Below are 19,849 nucleotides of genomic sequence, written 5' to 3' on the forward strand. Positions count from 1 at the left end.
CGGGGACCCGGCGAGGGGCGGGGGCAGCCCCGAACGGGCCCCCGATCTCCCCTGCTCCCGTCTCACGCTTCCCGGAAAGTTTGTCCCTTTGCACTCTTCAGAGCCACTCCGGGAGCCCTGCTGCGACGAGGTGAGAGCTGGGGAAGAGGGGGGTGAGGGAGGGGACGCCCGCGGAGGAATGTGCCCGGCTGGGGGGCGGGGAGCCGGGGTCCAGGTTTGCAGGACCCGGCGGGGGCCGGCTGGCCGCGAGAGCCAGGATCATGTGCTGTTTGTCCCGCTGAGGCGCAGAGAGGTGCCAGGCCCCGGGCGGCCGTCGATTGGCTGGACGGGAGGACAGGGTCCGCATGGCTTCCCAGAAAGGCCGGGTCGCGGGCCTGTGTGAGAACTGCTGGGCGGGCAAGGTGCAGGTGGCCAGAGGCCTCCTTTTGGGTGGGTCGGCCTTACCCCAAGTGTGATTCCAGCCTGTACGCCAGTGCTCCTTTACGCTGTACCGGTAGACCTCTATACGTATTACCTTGCTATACCCCAGCTCTGCCACCCCATTCCCCACCCATTAGCCGCTATGGCATCACCATTGCGTGTCCCCACCAGTGTCCCTTCTCTCTCTTGGTCAGGGTCTGGGGGTCACGGTTGTTCTTCCTGAGAAAGCCTCTGATTTCAGCTACTCCCTTCCTGTCCAGGGACAGACCAGCCCTCTCACTCCCCCGCCCTGGCCAGGAAAGCTGGTGAGGTGAGACCCAGCAAGACAGGGAGTTGAGGTCCTTTGGGACCACAGAAGGGGGCCCAGCATCCCTGATCTCTCTTCACAACTCTCCACCCTGCTGTCTGTGGGTGTGGGCTGCTCAGCCTCTTCTCCTAGGGTGTGGGCACCTGATCACCCACATTCCTTGGCTCCAGCCTGGCACCTTCCCTAGGGCAGTGGACGCCATAGCACCAGCCCCAGGCTAGGACTGGAACCCGCCTGCTTCCTTTCCCTTCTCTCCCTTTTCTGGCAGACAGACCCCAGTGCTACCTTCCCCTCCCCATAAAGACAGGTATTCTGGCTCCCTCAACAGAGGAGGCCTGGGGTTGATGTATGCAGGATGACCCCACCCTCCCCTGCCCATTGTCCTGGATCCTGGGGAGGAAGTGCTGGGGGCTGGGCAAGGGGTTTGGGGCTACAGGCCTGCCCTGTGGATCCCAGTCCTGGCCTGTACCTCCAGCCCTTGGACTTTGCCCATTGGCAATACTTGCTTCTGTGGAGGTTGTGGGCCCTAGGTGGGAGCTAGTTGCTACTTCTCCCTGGCTGACCCTGAGGGGGAATTTTAGGGTGGGTTTTATGTTTGGAATTTTCTCTCCTCTTGTTTTTCTTCTGGGCTCCCAGTTTGTGCTCTTGCCCAGGAGCTCTCCTCCCTATCTGTTTCTGTGTTTGCTAGCCTCTGAATCTCTCCCTCCTTACTCCCATTATTTCCTTCATAGCATGACCTCTCTTGTGTCTCCTTTTCTTGGTGTCTGTGATATTCTGCCCCTCCTCTCCCCTCTTTCACCACCCTCAGTGTGTCTGCCCATGAGTCTCTTTCTCTGAATTGCCCTCCGTCCAGCCTCTCTTTCCCTTCTCTATCTGACGTTAAGTACACTTGTGAGCGATGAGGAATAAAAATATCACTGTCTCTGCCCTTGGATTCACATTGCATATGGCCACTCCAAAGGGACAGCTATCCTTATTTTTCTTAACATTGCCCCCTACCCTTGTCCTCTAACCTCAGAACCCCAGACACACCTCTGGAACCATAGGTGCTTCCTAACCACTCTTCCCCTACAACCAGGGTTTCCCCTACAGCCCCAGCTGGTGTGGCCAGGCCCCAAGTGTAGGATGGGGCTCCCCCTACGAGGGCCGGTGGCAGCCAGAACTGATACAGCCCCCCTGGTCTGGGGCCAGGACGACAGGTAACTCTGGGGTAATAGGTCAGGTCCCCCTGTGATATGGCTAGAGAGAGAGAGAGACAGGAACACCTTTGGGAGTCACTGAGGAGAGTGACATTGGGAAGGAAGGCCAGGGAACTAGGAACTGGGCTCTTGAGGGGCTGGGTAGCTGAGGAAGTGGGGTGGAAAGACTGTTTCCTGGGAGAAGCTGGGAGGCAATGTCTGGATCTCCCCAGCAGCTCTAACCTCTTGTGTCTCTGTCCTCCAGCTGAGGAGGGTGGGAGTATCTGGAGCCATGGCTGGTGCCTCAGTGAAAGTGGCAGTGAGGGTTCGGCCCTTCAACGCCCGTGAGACCAGCCAGGATGCCAAATGTGTGGTCAGCATGCAGGGCAGCACAACCTGTGAGTGAGTCCCAAGGGCCTGGCTGGGCACAGGCTAGGCCGGCCAGGTCCACCACACAGGCCAGTCTTGCTGGGCTGAATCAAGAGGAGGGCTGTGCCGGGCACAGAGCAGGTGCTAGATGTAAGGGCGGGGGTTGGGGTAGGCTGGCCTTTCTATGCTCCCAGTCCCTGGGAGGGGGAATGTTGGCCTGGAGCCTTCCATTGCCCAATCCAAGGAGGCAGCCCAGTGGGGGGCGGATCCTAGGAAGCCAAAATTAGCTTTGGTGGCAGGAGGGGGTGGGGAGTATTAAAAGGGAGAGATGAACTAGAACAGAGGAGGGGAGTGGGATGCCTGGATTTGGGGCTTGTGGGTAGTGGGCAGAGGTTGGGAGTACCTGAATTTGGCCTGCCTTCCTTTGCCCTCTCCTTCTCCCTCAGCCATCATCAATCCCAAACAGAGCAAGGATGCCCCTAAAAGCTTCACTTTCGACTACTCCTACTGGTCACATACTTCGGTGAGGTTGTTGGTCTGGGAAAGAGATAAGCAATGAGGGGTAGGGGATTTAGGTCCTGGGACAGGGCACTGCTGGGAAATAGGACCTCTAGAGGATTTGTTGGAACTGGGGTGGGCAGGACCTTTAGGTTGTTATTGGGACCAGGATGGGGGAGAGACGACCTGTGGGCTAGTAAGGATCAGCAGGAGACTGGATAAGACCCTCAGGGATGATTAGGACTGTGAGGGGGTGGGAGGACACACAGGATCTATGGGTAATCACTGACAATGGGGGAAAGACTCCTGAGACCTAGACACTAAGGACAAAGCCATCTAGGGCTCCTGCTGTTTTTCTCTACCCCCTTTTCACCCAGGCCGAGGACCCCCAGTTTGCATCTCAGGAACAGGTATATCGGGACATTGGAGAAGAGATGCTCCTCCATGCTTTTGAAGGCTACAACGTGTGCATTTTTGCCTATGGACAGACCGGGGCTGGGAAATCCTACACTATGATGGGGCGACAGGAGCCAGGGCAGCAAGGCATTGTGCCCCAGGTACACACTGGGACCTGGCAGGGCAACCAGGGCAGAGGCATCATTAGCTGCTCATAGGCCAGGGAGTCTATGGATTGTGGAGCAGAGAGCTGGCTCTCTGAGGCCCTTGGTGACAAGGAATGTGATGTGGGATAGGGGTTGGCTGCAACCTAGACATCCAGATCCCTTTGGGGAGAGAGTCTTTGCCCCCATCAGAAGCAACAAGGCTCAATGAGAAGAGCCAAAGCTTTGGTATCAGAGATCCCTGGCTTTAAACCTTGGTTCTATGGCTTTGAACATTGCTTCTACCACTTACTACTTACTTCGTCTCATAATCACTTGTGAGTGTACTTCCCCAGGCTTGTGTACTATAGCTAAGGTGGTGATTATAGAAGCCAGTTGTGAATAACTGAGAGTTGGCTATAATTCTTCCTAGCTGTGCAGCGTAGTGGCAATGCACACAGGCTCTGGAGTTGAGATGCTTGGGTTTGCTTCCTGGCTCACTGAATACAAGAATGTGACCCTGGGCAAGTGTGAACCTCTCTGAGGTTGCTGTCTCTTCTGTAAAATGGGAATGACCCCTTCCTCAGGGCTGAGGTTAGGGTTCAACAGGACCATTTGGGACAGGGCCTACCCTGGTGCTGGGTGCCACAGATACACTATGAACAGCAGCTTCTCCGTGTCCCCTTTAGCTCTGCGAGGACCTCTTCTCTCGTGTTAGTAAGAATCAGAGCTCTCAGCTTTCCTATTCTGTGGAGGTAAGTCCATCTCTAGGTGGAGTATGGGGAAGAGGTACAGTGTTTTTGGGTAGGGACGGGGAGAGCAGAATGATTAAGATCAAGGACAGTTTGCAGAGTCAGACAGCTTGGGATCCACTCTACCAGTTATTAACTGTAGCTTTGGGCAAATGATTTCATCTCTCAGCTACTGAGTATGTTTATTAGTGAAATAGTAATGATGGGATCCCTGTCCTAGGGTTGTTGGAAGGGTCAGTGAGCTCTCATATGTAAAGTGCTTAACACCATGCCTGGCGTCTAGTACATTAGCTGCAATCACCTGTATCATACTTAGTGGAGTGTAGATTAAGTTTCATCATCAGTATTTTCTATCTTGTTACTTCTTTGCTTCTTCCACTCAGGTAAGCTATATGGAGATCTATTGTGAGCGGGTACGAGACCTCTTGAACCCCAAGAGTCGGGGTTCTTTGCGGGTCCGGGAGCACCCCATCCTGGGCCCCTACGTGCAGGACCTGTCTAAATTGGCTGTGACCTCCTACGCAGACATTGCTGACCTTATGGACTGTGGAAATAAGGCGCGGTGAGGCTGGCCGACAGAGTGGAGGGAAAGGGAGCCAGGATTAGGAAGATGAGAGGCATGACCCAGTGACCACTCCCTTTCCCCCAGGACTGTGGCTGCCACCAACATGAATGAGACCAGTAGCCGTTCCCATGCCGTCTTCACTATTGTCTTCACACAGCGCTGCCATGACCAGCTCACTGGGCTGGACTCAGAGAAGGTAGGACACCCCCCCACACCTGTTAACAGAGACGATGATGTCATGAAAGGGCCTTGCATCCTCCTCCCTGCCCACACTTGGTTCAAGTGCCTTTGTGAGGCTTCCATATCCCTCTCTCCTTCCCCTGTCAGATCAGTGATACCATCTTCTGTTTGTTTGTGTGTCCTTCTTACTAGATTTCTCAGGGCAAGGCTTGAATCTCATTGTGTCCTTTGTCTTGGTACACAGTGGGCATGTAAATATCTATAAACGAATAAATGAAGCAATGGATGACTACCCAGCCAGCCCCTCTTTGTTGTCTTCACAAATTCCATTTCCTCCTGTCCTCTTCTCTTTTTTCTTCCTGGCTTTCTCCATCCCTTGACAACTGCCCAATTCCCTTGCTGGTTGTTCCACTGATTTGTCTGCCCAAACCCACTGACCCCAGTCACGTCCTGCCTCTTTCTTCTGACCCAGGTTAGTAAGATCAGTTTGGTGGACCTTGCTGGGAGTGAGCGGGCTGACTCTTCAGGGGCCCGGGGCATGCGCTTGAAGGTGAGGAGGCTTAGAAGAGATGGAAAGGGGCAGTGTTGGGGGCTATGTGCAGTGGTCTCTAACCCTAACCTGAGACTCTGGCTGTGGTGAAAGGAAGGGGAAGTGGATTGGAGAGGGAGAGTAGAGCCTCATTGCCCACATTCCTCATCCTTTTCCAGGAAGGTGCCAACATCAATAAGTCCTTGACTACTCTAGGGAAGGTGATCTCTGCCCTTGCGGATATGGTAAGACCTTGTGGTGGGAAGATAAGAGGCTCTGGGAAAGGAGACATGGGGTGGCCCACTCTGACCCCTTACCGCTTCCATCCCCTAGCAATCAAAGAAGCGGAAGTCGGATTTTATCCCTTACAGGGACTCTGTGCTCACCTGGCTGCTCAAGGAGAATTTGGGTGAGGGGCTCCCCTCTTTTTCTCTCTCTTTGCCAACCCTGCCACTATCCTACTAACCCACCTTGATAAGTCAGACAAATCCCCTTACCATCCCTAGAATCTCAGTTGTATCATTGACTTTCCCCTGACCTGAGGAACATGATTCGAAGATGTCCTGATGCTGAGATCAAGGCTACATCCTGCCTGCCAAGCCAGGAGCCTCACCGAACTGGCTACCCATAACCCCTCTCTGACTCCACACCCACTACTGACTTTGTCTTCCTCCCACTGATCTCTCAATATCCCACAGATGTCTGATGTCTCCCTGACCTCACCCATGCTCCCTCTGACTACTGGATTTCATGGTTAGCTCCACAACTCTTAGCTTCCCTCCTGTATTGGAAAATGACCTTTCAGACCCCTACCTGGACCCCCCACTGTCCGACCCAATCTGACTTTTCTTAAGACCCAGCCTAACTCAAGCTTTCTTCTCATCTCCATACATAGGTGGGAACTCACGCACAGCGATGATTGCAGCTTTGAGCCCTGCGGACATCAATTACGAGGAGACTCTTAGCACCCTCAGGTGGGTCTCTGGCAGGGTGGGGCAGCACATGAAAAGTGCCAGGGGACTTCAGAGGCTGGTAGCTCAGAACCTGCCCGTGAGACAAGGTTGATCCTTAGCTGTACCCCAATATTTTAAAACCTGGGATAGAGAGAGAGAAATAGGCAGCAGACCAGGATCACCCGTGTTTGGGCCTCACCAATCCCGATCCTCCTCACCCAGGTATGCCGATCGTACTAAGCAGATCCGCTGCAATGCCATCATCAACGAAGATCCTAATGCTCGTCTGATCCGAGAGCTACAGGAGGAAGTGGCTCGGCTACGGGAATTGCTGGTGGCTCAGGGGCTCTCAGCCTCTGCTCTCGGAGGTAGGGCTCCAGAGGAGGGACAGCCTGTCTCAGTCCTCCTCATCTGCCTTTGTCCAGTCCTGGTGCCAGAGAGGAACCACTGACCATGAAGCCCTTCATATTCTCATTGACATGGATACCAATACGGAGAAGGGGTTTATTATACCTCGACAGAAATTCTCATAAAATGTTAGGGGTTTAGTTGACTATAATCTTAAAAACAGTTAATAGTGGAATGGGTTCTAAAACATAATGCTCAGCTTCACTAATACAAAACGGAGTCTGTTTTAGAGGATGTGGAATCTATTGACTGTGTCAGGTGTGTACTCCCTGTTCAGTATTGGGATCCATCCCTTTGAGGACAGTTAGGATGCTGAGGAGCACAGTGGAGGGAATAGGGTGTCAATTCTTGGGAAGAGAAGGATATGGTAGATGTGATGTTTATGTTCCCACATTTGACGAGTAGGCTTGTGAAAGGAAAAACAGTATAGTTGCTCCAATCCCAGAGGGCAGAACTAGAAGCAATGGGCACATGTAACATTTCTGAGAATGCGAGTCTCTCTAACAACGGAAAGAACTGGCTGCCTTATTCAGTAATGAGCTCTCCATCTCTGGAAGGGAAACAATCAGAGACTGAGTGCCTATGTGTTAAAGCTGTAGTAGGAGGGCTTCCTGCTTGGTGGAGGTTGACCAGATGTCTTCTAAAGTCCTTATAGACTGGTTTCTCTTAAGCCTTCTCTGTGTCTCCAATCAGCTCCATCTTTCCTTAGCCTCTTTCTTTGACCTCTTTGACCTCCCAGGCCTGAAGGTGGATGAGGGGAGTCCCGGAGGTCCTCTGCCAGCTATATCGTCTCCCCCTGCCCCAGTTTCACCCTCATCTCCCCCCGCACACAATGGGGAACTGGAACCATCATTCTCCCCGAACGCCGAGCCCCAGATTGGGCCTGAGGAGGCCATGGAGAGGCTGCAGGTGGGAAGCTAGAGCTGGCCAGGGTTGGGAGCCTAAGGGCCTGGGGGCCTGGGGTCTGATGGGAGTGTAGTTTTCCAAAGCCAGGATTGAAGAGGAAAAGGAATCTCAGGAGCAGCGTGGCCCCCATGGTTGGTGCTTGTCTCAGACTGTCCTGATCCTTGTCTATTTCGTGCCTTCAGGAAACAGAGAAGATTATAGCTGAGCTGAATGAGACCTGGGAGGAGAAGCTACGCAAGACAGAAGCCCTGAGGATGGAGAGGTGTGAGGGGCAGGAGTGACAGCTGGAGCCCTGAAAGGCATGGGAGTGGGGAGGGAAGGTCAGTCTCTGCAGGGCAAGAGTTCATGGGTAGCAATGATAAGACTAACATTTGTTTCTCCTTGGCCTGCAGAGAAGCGTTGTTGGCTGAGATGGGAGTGGCTGTCCGAGAGGATGGGGGAACTGTGGGTGTCTTCTCTCCAAAGAAGGTAAGTGAGAGGTTGGGTGAACAGGCCCAAGGAGGCCTAGGAGTCTGGATGCTTAGAAAGGAGGGTTGGGGACAGGAGGGTGATAAGTTCTAATTCTTATCTGTGAGGTCTCTGAATTGTCCCCCCATCACCTCTGTCCCCACTCCTGCCACCTCTTCTCTATGTTGTCTGGCCATCCCTGCCTTCTTTCTCCCTGCATCTGACAGCTGGAGAGGCAAGTGCTCAGGAAGTGCCTGTGTCCAGGGACTGTAGGGACCACAGAAGGATGACAGGGCCCCTGCTGTTATGGGGAGTTCAGGAGCTACTAGGCGTTTACAAATATAATCTCAAATGCGTGTGTATGTAAGTTCATATATAGAATTTATGTCTGGATTGGTAAGAAACTGGTTACAGTAGTTATCCCAGTAGAGAGGGAGTTGACCCAGGAGATTGGAGGTTAGTTGGAGTAAATATTTACTCACCGTATACTCTTTTATATCATTTGAATTATATACTCTGTACCTGTGGTATATAATTCACAGGTACCTAATTAAAATGTTAGCTAAAAAATGCATTTTTAAAAAGATAACTTGGGAAAGCAAAACTGAAGGAAATAGAGGAGTAAGCACCGAATGTTGATTGTAAATGCAGTGAAAGGTTTAAAGATAGTAGCGTTAGTAGTCTGGAGATAGATGGAAACTGGTTTCCTGGAGAAGGCAATTTGGAAAGTAGAGCCTGAAAGGTGATGTGACCTCCATGGTAATTGCTTGTGGGGGCCACACCATTGGGATTTGGAGGTAGAGAGGAGCAGGGAGAACATTAGGCTAAGCAAACATGAGGAAGTGTCAGTGAGTGGGGCACACCAGCACCTGTCATGTGCCTGTTCTGTAGTGGATGCTCAGTAAATCTTTACTGAGAGGAAAGAAGGAGAGAAGGAAGCATGGCAAGAGTGATCAGTCTCAGCTGGAGGCAAGAATGGTATTCAGAGTCTTTAACAACCAGCACAGCATAGGGACAGACCAATCAGAATGGACACTGGCTATAGACAGCCAGCACAGCCATACCAGCAGTGCATAGTGATTAAGGGATGATGTGGAGGTTAGTTGAGTGAATCAGGAACTTCCAGTCCCACCAGAGAGCTAGCCACGCCTTTCTGGTCCACCTTAGGAAGCAAAATAGAATCAGGCCCTAAGTCAGATACACTGTGATTAGAGAAGACAGGGTCATGGGGGCTGCTTGGAAGAGGTGGTGAATTTTTGGAAAGAGGCCTCTCCTGGTTTCATAAAGTCAATACCATCTGGGAAACTGAGCGAGCAGGGATCATAGAACAGGGATCTGAAAAGAGGAGAGAGGTTTGTTTTGCTTGCCCCAAGTCACAGTGAGTGAGGGAGGGAGCTATGGGTAGGTGATGGAGGGTGGTAGGTTGAGCTGAAGGACCTGGTTTGTGGCTGAGTACCATTGGGTCCTTCTGAGGTTTGCATCTCAGGGAGAGGCTACAGATGGCTCTCATTATGGCTTGCAGTCACCTTGGGGTGCCTGGTACCTGAAGAGCTTCCACCACAGTTTCAGGGTTAGAGGCAGAAAGTGGTGGAGAAACTGATGAGGTGGGTGTTTCTTCTTTGGAGGTCTCCCACTGCAAAGGGATGCTACCTCCTGAAGCCCAGACAAACAGGAGGGCGAGTTGTTTTGATTTTTTTGTAATTATTCTTGTAAAGGTGACAAACACCAGAGAGAACCTTCACGTAGTGCTGGGAGCTGTGTATGTTGGAAAGAAATTGTCCTTCCTTCCCACCGTCAGCTTCCCCTCCCAGAGGCAAGCCCTGTTCTCAGCTCTTGATGTGTTTTTTTGGAGGTAGCCTGTGTACACACAGGCATGGGTTATATACAGTTAACCACGTGTGCACACATGTACACACACATACAGCTGTCTCTCTTTGTAATAGTAGTGGTTGCCTACTTCATACTTTTCATGTAACAATGTATTGGAATTCTGTTCCTTCTTTTTCAAGGTATCAGAATATTCTGCTGCTGTAGATATTCAGTAATTTACTTAGTTTCCTACTGATGGTCATTTAGGTTGTTTCCCATTCTTTGATACTATAAATAATGTTACAACATATAGTCTTATAAATGGGTCTGTTATACTTAGAACAAATTCCTAGAAGTGGAGATTTGAGGTCAAATGGTGGCCATGTAAAATTTTGATCTATTTTGTCAAAGTGCCCTCCAAAGATTATAACCATGCTACTTTATACTCCCAAGAGCAACATACAAGAGAGCCCGAGTTCCCTCACCCTATTCAACTTTCTGACCTTTGCCAATCTGATTGGTTAAAAAGATGTCTTTGGGTAGTTTCCTTTTGCATTTTCTCAAGATGGTAAGGATGAACATATTTTCATGTTTAAAATGCATGTGTATTTCAGAAGGGAGAGGGGAAATGGGGCCTCACAAATGGGGAAATGAGTTTGGTGGGGGCAGCTCCAACCTGGGAATGGTGGGGTCAGGAATTGGATCCTAGGGGGAAAGCTACAGTTTGTCTTGGAGAGAGCCAAGAACTTTAGGGAAAGCCCCTTCTTTCTGGGACCCATACCACCGGGCCTAAGGACTTCTTAAATAGGTGATTTTCAAACCTGGCTTGGAGCTTCCTTCATAGGGGCTGAGGGGCGGGTTGGGCAGGACCAGACTCTGAGTCTCCCATCCCCGGCCTCAGCCTAAGCAGCTCTCTGCTTATCTGCTTGACGTATTAAGCTTCTAGGTAAGGTTTCATTTGAACAAAGCATTCCAGGCTGAACAAAGTTTGAAAAGCACTGCCCTGAATCATGTCCCCCCTCCCAAGGGATGGATCACTTTCTGCTCCCAGAGCCCATCAGTATTTGCCATTCTTGACACCGTAGTGTTGGGAGGCATGTGAACTTTCCTCAGGAGAAGAGGAAGTGTGGCAGCAGTGATCGTTGGGTGCCTGGGTGGAGGGCAGACCCATGGATACACGTTGTATCTGTCATGGACACAGCCTTGGGATCACTGTTCAGGGAACCCCCAAAGAAATATGGGGCCCAACTATAGGCTGTTTTCCCTACACCCTGTGCTTTCCTGCCTCTGTGCTGTTGTCCAATCTCCTTTTCACCTGGAATGATCTTCCTTCTGCATGTCCACATCATCTTCATCTTCAAAGACCAACTCCCATACTGCCTTTTCCATGAGGTCCTTCTGAGCTTTCACAGTTCCTCACTTCATTCATCTTTGTATGTGAGCTCAACCCAGGATATGGTGGCACTCAACTCCTGGGAACAAATGAGTGAATCAACGAATGAGCTAAATGAGAGTCTGAAAAGATCAGAAACTACTATGAGGCATCGGCTTCCCACTTGTAATGATGTTTCTGTTCCAAGTCCCATCTCCCCAAGTTGACTCTGATTTCCTTACTGACTGGACAGCAGCATCTGGATTTGAGTCACTTCTGTCCTGCCCAGTACCTCATAGAATGGGGGCAGGGGATCTTGTGTTCAGTTGGAAGGCTTAGAAAAGCTTCGTGGAGGAAGTGGCATTTGAGACAGACCATGAGGGAAGTGAAGGATTTTGACAGGTGGGGATAGGAGTGGGACTGGGAAAGGAGGCTCCAGGCGAGGGAAAATGGGTAGCAGCTCACAGGGGTGGTCAGGGATGCAGGAGGTCATCTTCTGGAGTGAGTGCTCAGAAGCCCACTGGGTGGGAGCATAGAAGGGCAGAGAGGGGCTTTGGAAAGGAGCTTGGATAGGCAGGCTGGGGCCCTGACGTAGAGGAGGACCAAGGATACCAGCGTAAAAAGCAAGTTTAAGTCAGCCAGGTGTGGGGTGCCAGCTGGAGAGTTCTGAGTGGAGAAACATGACACTGCCATGGTGTAGTGTAAGCAGGAAGATGGGAGACCCCTGGAGATGGCAGGAAATTAGGGAGGCCGGCAGCAAGGTGGGCCAAGGCAGCAGATGGTAGGGTGGAAGACTTCCCTGGGCTTGGCAGCAGTGGCGTGGGGTTGTAGAAGGAACAAGGCTTGTATGCTGCCTAGAGTTATATGCCTGGGGAGGGTGGGAGTGTCGCAAGAGAAGTAGTAGTCAGGAAAAGGTACTTTTGGGGAAGGGAATAAGCTAGGTTATCAGTGAGGAACAGCATAACAATTAGCCAGCTATGTGAATAGATTCAGTCAGGAAGACCTCGACAGTGACAGTACCAGGTGACTGCTGCTGTGACCCTGGCCTGTGGTAAAGCAGGCCTGTGGACTGGCAGTGGCCAGGGAAGAATGGGGAGTCTGCTATGAGAAACAAATATTTGTTTATGTGCTTTTGAATTGAACTGACACTTTCTAATTTTTAATTGTAATTGTGAAAGTAATTCAAGAAATTGAAGGTGGAATAAAAGGTGGGAAGTACCAGCCCCTACCCTAACCCCGTCCCCTCTTGTATTCTCCAGAAGTGGCAAGATACATTTTGAAGGAAGAAATGATGAGACCTGGGGACAGAGGGAATACAGGAAAGGCAGAGGCGAGGGCAGGTAGATTCTAAGGTTTCCAGTCAGGGAGACGGGTGGATCGAGGTGCGTCTGAAGAAATGGGGCCCTGGGAAGGGTTGCTGACCTGGGAGGGGGTAGTGAGTAGGGCAAGTTTATAGGCCCCTTGTGTCTAAAGAGAGGGTGGGTCAGGTTGTCCTGAAAGTGATTGGGATAAGTGGGAATAAGGAAGATGGGAAAGTATGGGAGTGGGAGCAGCTGGCAGTGCTGGAACCTGGAGGATGTCTGCTGAAACTCCTCTCTCTTCCTCTTTGTGGCACCCTCTGGGTGGCTCTCATGATCTCTCCTGTGACCACCTCCTTTCCCACAACAGACACCCCACCTGGTGAACCTGAATGAAGACCCCCTGATGTCAGAATGTCTGCTCTACCACATCAAAGATGGCATCACCAGGTAGCATTTACTAAGGGTCCTGTGGGGCAGCTTCTCCTTTTGGGGTGTGGTTGCAGAGGGATGGCCACACCGGTGGCTCCTTTTCCCAGTGACCTCACTAGAGACTTAACAGCCCTGCTCAATCTCTGGGCTTCCTGAGTTGTTGCTGAGCCTGGTTGTTCAGCGGCTGTCTTGCCTCACCCACCACTTTGGTTTGGGTCAGATGCCTCCTGGGACCAAACTGACCCAGCGCTTGTGGTGATAGCTCCTGATTTACTGGGGCAGATGAGTGGGTTGGAAACTTAGACCACAACATTCTTAGCCCTTAGCACCACTGCCTTGGCTTCCCTTGTGGAACCTTCCCAGGGCTGGGGGAAACATATCCTGGGCCCTATGCTGATGAATGCCTACATGGCAGGTGGCTTTACTGGCTAATGCTAACGTATCCCTGGGTCTTGATGCCTCTGAGGTCACCTCCTGTATTTAAAGGGGTGAGGATGCCTTCTTCCTGTCCCACCACAGGCATTTACAGCTATCCTTGGTAGGGAGTGGACCATCCATCCTACGGGTGGATGGACTCACAGAGGGTGCCCATTCTACTCCAGGTTCCCTTTTCTCCTCTGCTATTAACACAGTGACTGAGGACAGGGGCTTTGGAGTTGAATAGATCTAGGCTCAAATCCCAGCTTCACCACTATATTTGTGTGACCTTGGGCAAGTTACTTTACCTTTCTGAGCCTCAGCTTTCCTCATCTGTGAAATGGAAATTACGCTTGGCTCACTGAGCTGGATGAACTTGTGTTCAGAAGGATCTTCACAAATGTCTGGCACATGCTCAGAATATGTTGGCCATTGCTTCCCCAGGGTCGGCCAGGTAGATGTGGACATCAAGCTGACTGGGCAGTTCATTCGGGAGCAACACTGTCTGTTCCGGAGCATCCCTCAGCCAGATGGAGAAGGTAATGGCTGAGGGAGTGAGAGTGGAGTGGCAAGACAAAGAAAGCGACAGGTCCCATGTTCTTCCCCACACACTGAATTGGGCACTGGGTTTGCATGCATGTAAAAGGAGATGTGTCCGCACCCTCACAGGAGCTTCGAGCTCATGGTAAGCGGTGCGGGATTATCAAGGGCCCAGCTATCTGCACCCACCCTGAGAGTGCAGAATGCTGCAAGGGGCAGGGAGTGGCGACAGTCCCCAAGGCAGAAACACAACACTTGGTATGCCAGAGGGTGAGATTTTGGTGATGAGGAGATCCCACCCTCTTCCTTGATTTCTTACCCTAAGATAGTAGTACCCTGCTCATTTTTTATGAAAAGTTCTATTTGTTTCAATGGGCTATCTGTATTTATCTCTGGAAAACATGCTTATCTATCCAGCTAAGACTGCAATGGTTTCTGGGAATTAATTGCCCCAAGCATCCCTCTGGTTCCAAAACTTTCAGAGACTTTTAGCTCCTGTATGGCCAGAGCAGCAGAAATTTTTAGAAACTGCAAGCCCTAAGGATGAAGGTAGTAGCCTGACAACAAAACAATACTCGTGTGGTTCAGGGTGTATTTTGAGGTCAACATTTTGTTATGGTTCATTCATTTAAAAAAAAAATGGAATGGTATGGGTCCAATTAGGCCTAAGCAAAGTTGAGCTCTGGGAAATGAGCTGGATAGGGTGGCAGGAGATGTTAAATATGAGCTCTCCATCAATTTGAGTCCATGTATTATGCCTTACAAATCTGGAAAAAGTTCCATTGCTGTTCTGGGGTACACAGTGATGCTTTTGAGGGCACAGGGGGATGGGGTGTGCAAGATTGGCACATTCTTAAAAATAAGAAATGATGTTGTTGTGTGGCTTGTTGCTTAGGTTTAAGGCATGCACTTTGGGCTTTAGTTGGTTCAGGGTCAGCAGATAAACACAATCATTCTGGTCTGGTACAGGTCCCCAGTGGCAGCAAATGCTTCTGCCATTGTAGGCTGACTGTTGAATCGGTTCAGCCCAGTGCATTATTGTCTAGTTCCTGTTCTGTGGTTACCTCAAGCCATGGGCTGGGGTGATACTGAAATCATCCAAGAGCTACAGAGTGAGCCCACCCACAGGAGGTGAGACTGTGTTTGGGAATATGACAGGCAGGCACGAAATCATTTTATCACAATAAAAGCAGCTTATGATTCTGTACCCCAAAAACTGAGGGCCCTAAAGGTTCAGTCCATTTGGGTCTCTTCTTACAGGAGATTTAAGACTTGACCAAAGAGGCAGAAATGAGGTGGGTGTGAACCTAGAAGAATAATTATTACTGACCATCTACTTTGTGCTTTTGCTTTTTCTCATGCAGTTCAGATGAGGGAACTGAGGTTCTCAGGGGTTAGGGAATTTGCCTAAGACCAACAGCTAAAAGATGGCAGAACTGTGTTTGAATATAGCATGGCAGGCTCTGGGGCTGTGTTCTGAGCTCTGCCCTGGGCTGCCTCTGTACTGATCGCTGTGGGTTCATGGACATGGAGAAGGCTGCCCTGGCCAGCTGGAGCAAATCCATCTCCTCGCCTGGCCCCATTTCCCTCCAGAACACCTGTATTTTCCTGACGTCAGATTAACTCCTGATTTACTCGTTTCTTGTCTATCTTACCAGTTAGAAGTGAGCTCTGTAAGAACAGGAATTTTGGTTTTTATTTTTATTGTATTTGCATGACCTAAAATATAGCACTTGGCAGATAGTAGAGGTACAGTATATTTGTGGAGTAGATGAATGCATTTTGGGGCATGGTGAGGAATAAGGGTGGACATAGACTGGTACCATTACGGCCATGCAGTTGTCTCCTCTGCCACCTTCCATTGCTGTTCTGGGGTACACAATGATGCCTCAGCTCTTCTGTCTTCTTTCTCTTTTCCATCATCCCTGCACCTTGAAATTCGAAGCTTCCTTCAAGTATCTGCTCAGAAATGAGTACTTTCCAATAATCATTTGCAGTCCTCTGTCCCTAAGCTGAGTTCTCTGCTTTCTTTGTATTCCCATAGTATCAGTAGTCCCATCTCTGCTTTATCTTACCATTCACTCTGGTTTCTTTATTACTTCTAATATAAGTAAGAACTCACTTTTGCATATCACTTTATTTGAGCTTTCAGCCACTCTGTAAAGAAAGCCTTCATTATTCCATTTTATGGCTCACAGAAGTTGGGTGACTTGCCCAGTGTCCCTCAGCTAAGGAGTCACACGACCTGGATCTTTGGAAGTAGAGCCCCCTCTGTGATAATGGGGCACTGCTCTTCGAGGGCAGGAAGCTGCCTCATGCGTCTTTTGTTTCCCAGCAAGCAGCAGTTTGGTGATTTGTACAGACAAGCACTTCGATAGGTGTTTGGGTTGTGTTGACTTTATCTTGTCCTGTGAAGACACTGATCTGTTGGCTGTGGCATAAGAAGATTAGTCAAGTGGCATTTTGCGAGGTGCATCAGATAGAAGTGGGCTAGAAGTGTGCTGGAGGAATCCAGGCCAGGGATAACGTTAGTTGGAAAGGAAGGAATGGACATCTGGAAGACAAAAATGATAGGGCTTGCTGATCAGTTGGCTATGAAATATGAAGCCCCCTGAGAATTACTGATTTTCTAACCTGCTGTCGGGAAGATGGTGGTGGGTGAGTACAGAGCCCCTGCAGAGGCTCCTGGGAATTTTAGCTGGGGCTCTAATCCTCCTTCTGCTCTTCCTTTCCCTTGCTGCCTGCCACCAGAGGGGCCATGGCACCCCCGACAGGTACTGCGGGGGGTTGGGACTGAGGGTGCATGTATTTTTTGATGGGGAAATGCAAGATGGGAATCTGACCATAACCCCCCTTCCTCCAGAGTCTAATTGCTTGCTTTTCTCTCTCCCTCCTTCAGTGGTGGTCACCCTGGAACCGTGTGAAGGAGCCGAGACCTATGTCAATGGGAAACTTGTGATTGAGCCACTGGTGCTGAAGTCAGGTAGAGGAAGTATTATAGAATGAGAGTTCTGGATATGGCCGTGCGTAGGAAGTCCCAGAGTAGAGCTTCCTGAGTGAATCTTAGAGCAGCACCCAGAAATCAATAGATAACAGCATGGGGATATGAAGAACTGGGAAGTGAAGATAGAGCAGTCAGGTTTTGGTTTCTCTTGCTGAACTAGGGAAACAAGAAGAGGATGCCAGCTCCCCAGTTTGCTTTGGCTGTCAGGGACAGAGTGGTTCCTGGGGTCAGCTTGGGGAACCTTAGCTTTGACTGCCCTCACATTTGGAATGATAAGAGAGATGGTGTCAGGGCCCCTGGGACTTGTGGGCAGGACCCTATATACCTTGGGCATGGGGATGAGTTTGCTGCTGTGCGGGACCGAGTTTACTTTTCCCTCTTCCCATCTCTAGGGAATAGGATTGTGATGGGCAAGAACCACGTTTTCCGCTTCAATCATCCGGAGCAGGCACGGCTGGAACGGGAGCGAGGGGTCCCCCCACCCCCAGGACCACCCTCCGAGCCCGTTGACTGGAACTTTGCCCAGAAGGAGCTGCTGGAGCAGCAAGGCATTGACATCAAGCTGGAGATGGAGAAGAGGTATCAGGAGAGGGTGCATGTGCCCTGGGGCCCTTTAGATTGTCCCTCCTGGGCCCCCAGCCTCCAGTATCCTCCTGTTGCCAGAGACTCCATAGAAGTTGCTCCAGAACCCCACACAACTCTTCTTCCATCCCTACTCAATCCCAGGCTGCAGGATCTGGAGAATCAGTACCGGAAAGAAAAAGAAGAGGCTGATCTTCTCCTAGAACAGCAGCGACTGGTGAGGGGTTGGCTAGAGGGTACAGTGGGGCACGCAGAGGCAGGAGATGGGCTAGCAGGCACAGGAACACTGCAGCCTGACTCTGCTTTTGTTTTATGCTGTTTGAACCAGAGCGGGAGTGTGCATGGGGATGGAGTGTGGGGGTGGCGTTTAGGAGGAGACAGTGATGAGAGAAATGTGATGGGGGGTGGGGGGCGAACACTGTGTGTGCAGAGTACTAGAGTTCCTTCCAGTGGACGAGGGCTTCCTGGAGTTCAGTTGATCCTGTGGTACCTTTATGATTTTTACCATAGCCAATACCACCTGTACTATTAGTTACTTAAGATTGTTTTTCACCTTGGCTTACTTTTAAATCACAAACCTCATCCTGAGGAGTAATACACATGCATGAAATCTAGAATTGGTATAGCTAAAGCTTATACTTATAGGTCACTTTCTCTGTGCCAGCCACTCTTTCCCACACTTTGTGTACATTAACCCTCAAAATGTACCTATGAGGGAGATGCCATTGTCATTTCCATTACATAGAAAAGCAGAAGTTAAGCAGCCCATCCAAGGGATCAAGGTTCTGACGGGCATTTCCAGTGTTGTTTGGACATAAGGGCTTTGGGATGTCCTTAGCCCTCTTCCTGTTTGCTCTCTTTCTGGCCCCAGTATGCGGACTCTGACAGTGGGGACGACTCTGATAAACGCTCCTGTGAAGAGAGCTGGAGGCTCATCTCCTCCTTGCGAGAGCAGCTGCCACCCACCACGGTCCAGAGCATTGTCAAGCGCTGTGGCCTGCCCAGCAGTGGCAAGCGCAGGGCCCCACGCAGGGTGTATCAGATACCCCAGCGTCGGCGGCTACAGGGCAAAGACCCGCGCTGGACCACCATGGCTGACCTGAAGATGCAGGCAGTAAAAGAGATCTGCTATGAGGTGGCCCTGGCCGACTTTCGCCACGGACGGGCTGAGATTGAGGCCCTGGCTGCCCTCAAGATGCGGGAACTGTGTCGCACCTATGGCAAGCCAGAGGGGCCTGGAGATGCCTGGAGGGCTGTGGCCCGGGATGTCTGGGACACAGTGGGCGAGGAGGAAGGCAGCGGAGGTGGTGGTGGCGGTGGTGAGGAGGGAGCCCGTGGGGCAGAGGTGGAGGACCTCCGGGCTCACATCGACAAGCTGACGGGGATTCTGCAGGAGGTGAAGCTGCAGAACAGCAGCAAGGACCGCGAGCTGCAGGCCCTGAGGGACCGCATGCTCCGCATGGAGAGGGTCATCCCCCTGACCCAGGTAGGGAGGGCCCTGGCCCGGCTTTCTCCGTGTTCTTCTCTCCTCCTCAGTTCTTCCCTTCCGAAATCTGAACCTTTCACCAGGGAGTCCAACCTCCTTCCCCCTCTTGCTTTCAAAAATTTTATTGGCATGTATCAGCTTTTCTCAGTATAGTTTGTGAATCACTTACTTCAGTCACCAGGGCACTAACTGAAAATGCAGATTCTTGGGTTCCACCCCACACCTGCTGAATTAGCATCTTTGGGGATGAATCTGCATTTATGATAAATAACCAGATGTTCCTGAGGTACAATAAAGTTAGAGAACCACTGATACAAAGTGCACAATTCTTAAGTTATCGCTTGATGAGTGTTCACATATGTGTATGTTAAGCCACCCCTCTCTGTGAGTGACCATTTATTCTGTGGTAGCCGCTGTCCTGAGCACTTTTCGTGTGTCATCTTGTTTAATCATCACAGTAGCCCTGTGAGAGAGGCAATGTTAACCTCCAATCCTTGTTTTGCATGCATTGACTTAACAAATATTTGCATGCCTACCAGGCATTGTGCTAGCCATTAGGGCTACCCAACAGAATTTTTGCTCTGTTCCAGCTTTCCTTCTCATGGAGGTCGACAGGCAGTCCATCACAACAGCTCATAGTTATTGAAGGCTTTTCCAAATGCAGCTCCCGCTCCTCTCCCCTCTCTCTCTCTACGCCTGCCCCTCTGGCTTCCTTGTCATTCCTTGAACTTGCTGAGCACACTCCTGCCTTAAGGCCTTTGCACCTGTCCCCTGTTCCTAGAATGCCTTTTCCTCTGATAGTCTCACCTCTTTCAGGTATTTCCTACAAGGATAACTTCTCAGTGAGTCCCTTCCTGG

At 50.7% G+C, this 19,849-nt stretch overlaps 2 protein-coding genes across 3 annotated transcripts in view; one reads left to right on the plus strand and one right to left on the minus strand.

The window, feature by feature from the left end:
- INCA1 (inhibitor of CDK, cyclin A1 interacting protein 1) overlaps window positions 1-587 on the minus strand; it is a 6,732-nt gene extending 6,145 nt beyond the window's left edge. Inside the window, exon 1 of the mRNA XM_011359739.2 lies at window positions 445-587. The gene's annotated coding sequence lies outside the window, so the exon portion shown is untranslated. The remainder of the gene's footprint in view (window positions 1-444) is intronic.
- The window catches only part of KIF1C (kinesin family member 1C), a 21,829-nt gene continuing 1,980 nt past the window's right edge, over window positions 1-19,849 (plus strand). Inside the window, exons 1-22 of one of the 2 annotated variants that reach the window (XM_011359736.2) lie at window positions 1-130; window positions 1,806-1,926; window positions 2,171-2,303; window positions 2,721-2,797; window positions 3,150-3,329; window positions 4,001-4,066; window positions 4,447-4,625; window positions 4,713-4,824; window positions 5,281-5,358; window positions 5,517-5,582; window positions 5,671-5,746; window positions 6,233-6,311; window positions 6,513-6,658; window positions 7,438-7,607; window positions 7,787-7,866; window positions 7,997-8,072; window positions 12,901-12,980; window positions 13,824-13,918; window positions 16,819-16,902; window positions 17,316-17,502; window positions 17,650-17,722; window positions 18,377-18,991. In XM_011359736.2, the coding sequence (XP_011358038.1) occupies window positions 2,198-2,303; window positions 2,721-2,797; window positions 3,150-3,329; window positions 4,001-4,066; window positions 4,447-4,625; window positions 4,713-4,824; window positions 5,281-5,358; window positions 5,517-5,582; window positions 5,671-5,746; window positions 6,233-6,311; window positions 6,513-6,658; window positions 7,438-7,607; window positions 7,787-7,866; window positions 7,997-8,072; window positions 12,901-12,980; window positions 13,824-13,918; window positions 16,819-16,902; window positions 17,316-17,502; window positions 17,650-17,722; window positions 18,377-18,991 (2,625 nt within the window). In that variant the 5' untranslated portion in view covers window positions 1-130; window positions 1,806-1,926; window positions 2,171-2,197. The remainder of the gene's footprint in view (window positions 131-1,805; window positions 1,927-2,170; window positions 2,304-2,720; window positions 2,798-3,149; window positions 3,330-4,000; window positions 4,067-4,446; window positions 4,626-4,712; window positions 4,825-5,280; window positions 5,359-5,516; window positions 5,583-5,670; window positions 5,747-6,232; window positions 6,312-6,512; window positions 6,659-7,437; window positions 7,608-7,786; window positions 7,867-7,996; window positions 8,073-12,900; window positions 12,981-13,823; window positions 13,919-16,818; window positions 16,903-17,315; window positions 17,503-17,649; window positions 17,723-18,376; window positions 18,992-19,849) is intronic. The other variant, XM_023530417.1, reaches the window with a different exon arrangement.

Source organism: Pteropus vampyrus, unplaced genomic scaffold (assembly GCF_000151845.1).
Source record: "Pteropus vampyrus isolate Shadow unplaced genomic scaffold, Pvam_2.0 Scaffold50, whole genome shotgun sequence".
Taxonomy (NCBI): Eukaryota; Metazoa; Chordata; class Mammalia; order Chiroptera; family Pteropodidae; genus Pteropus; species Pteropus vampyrus.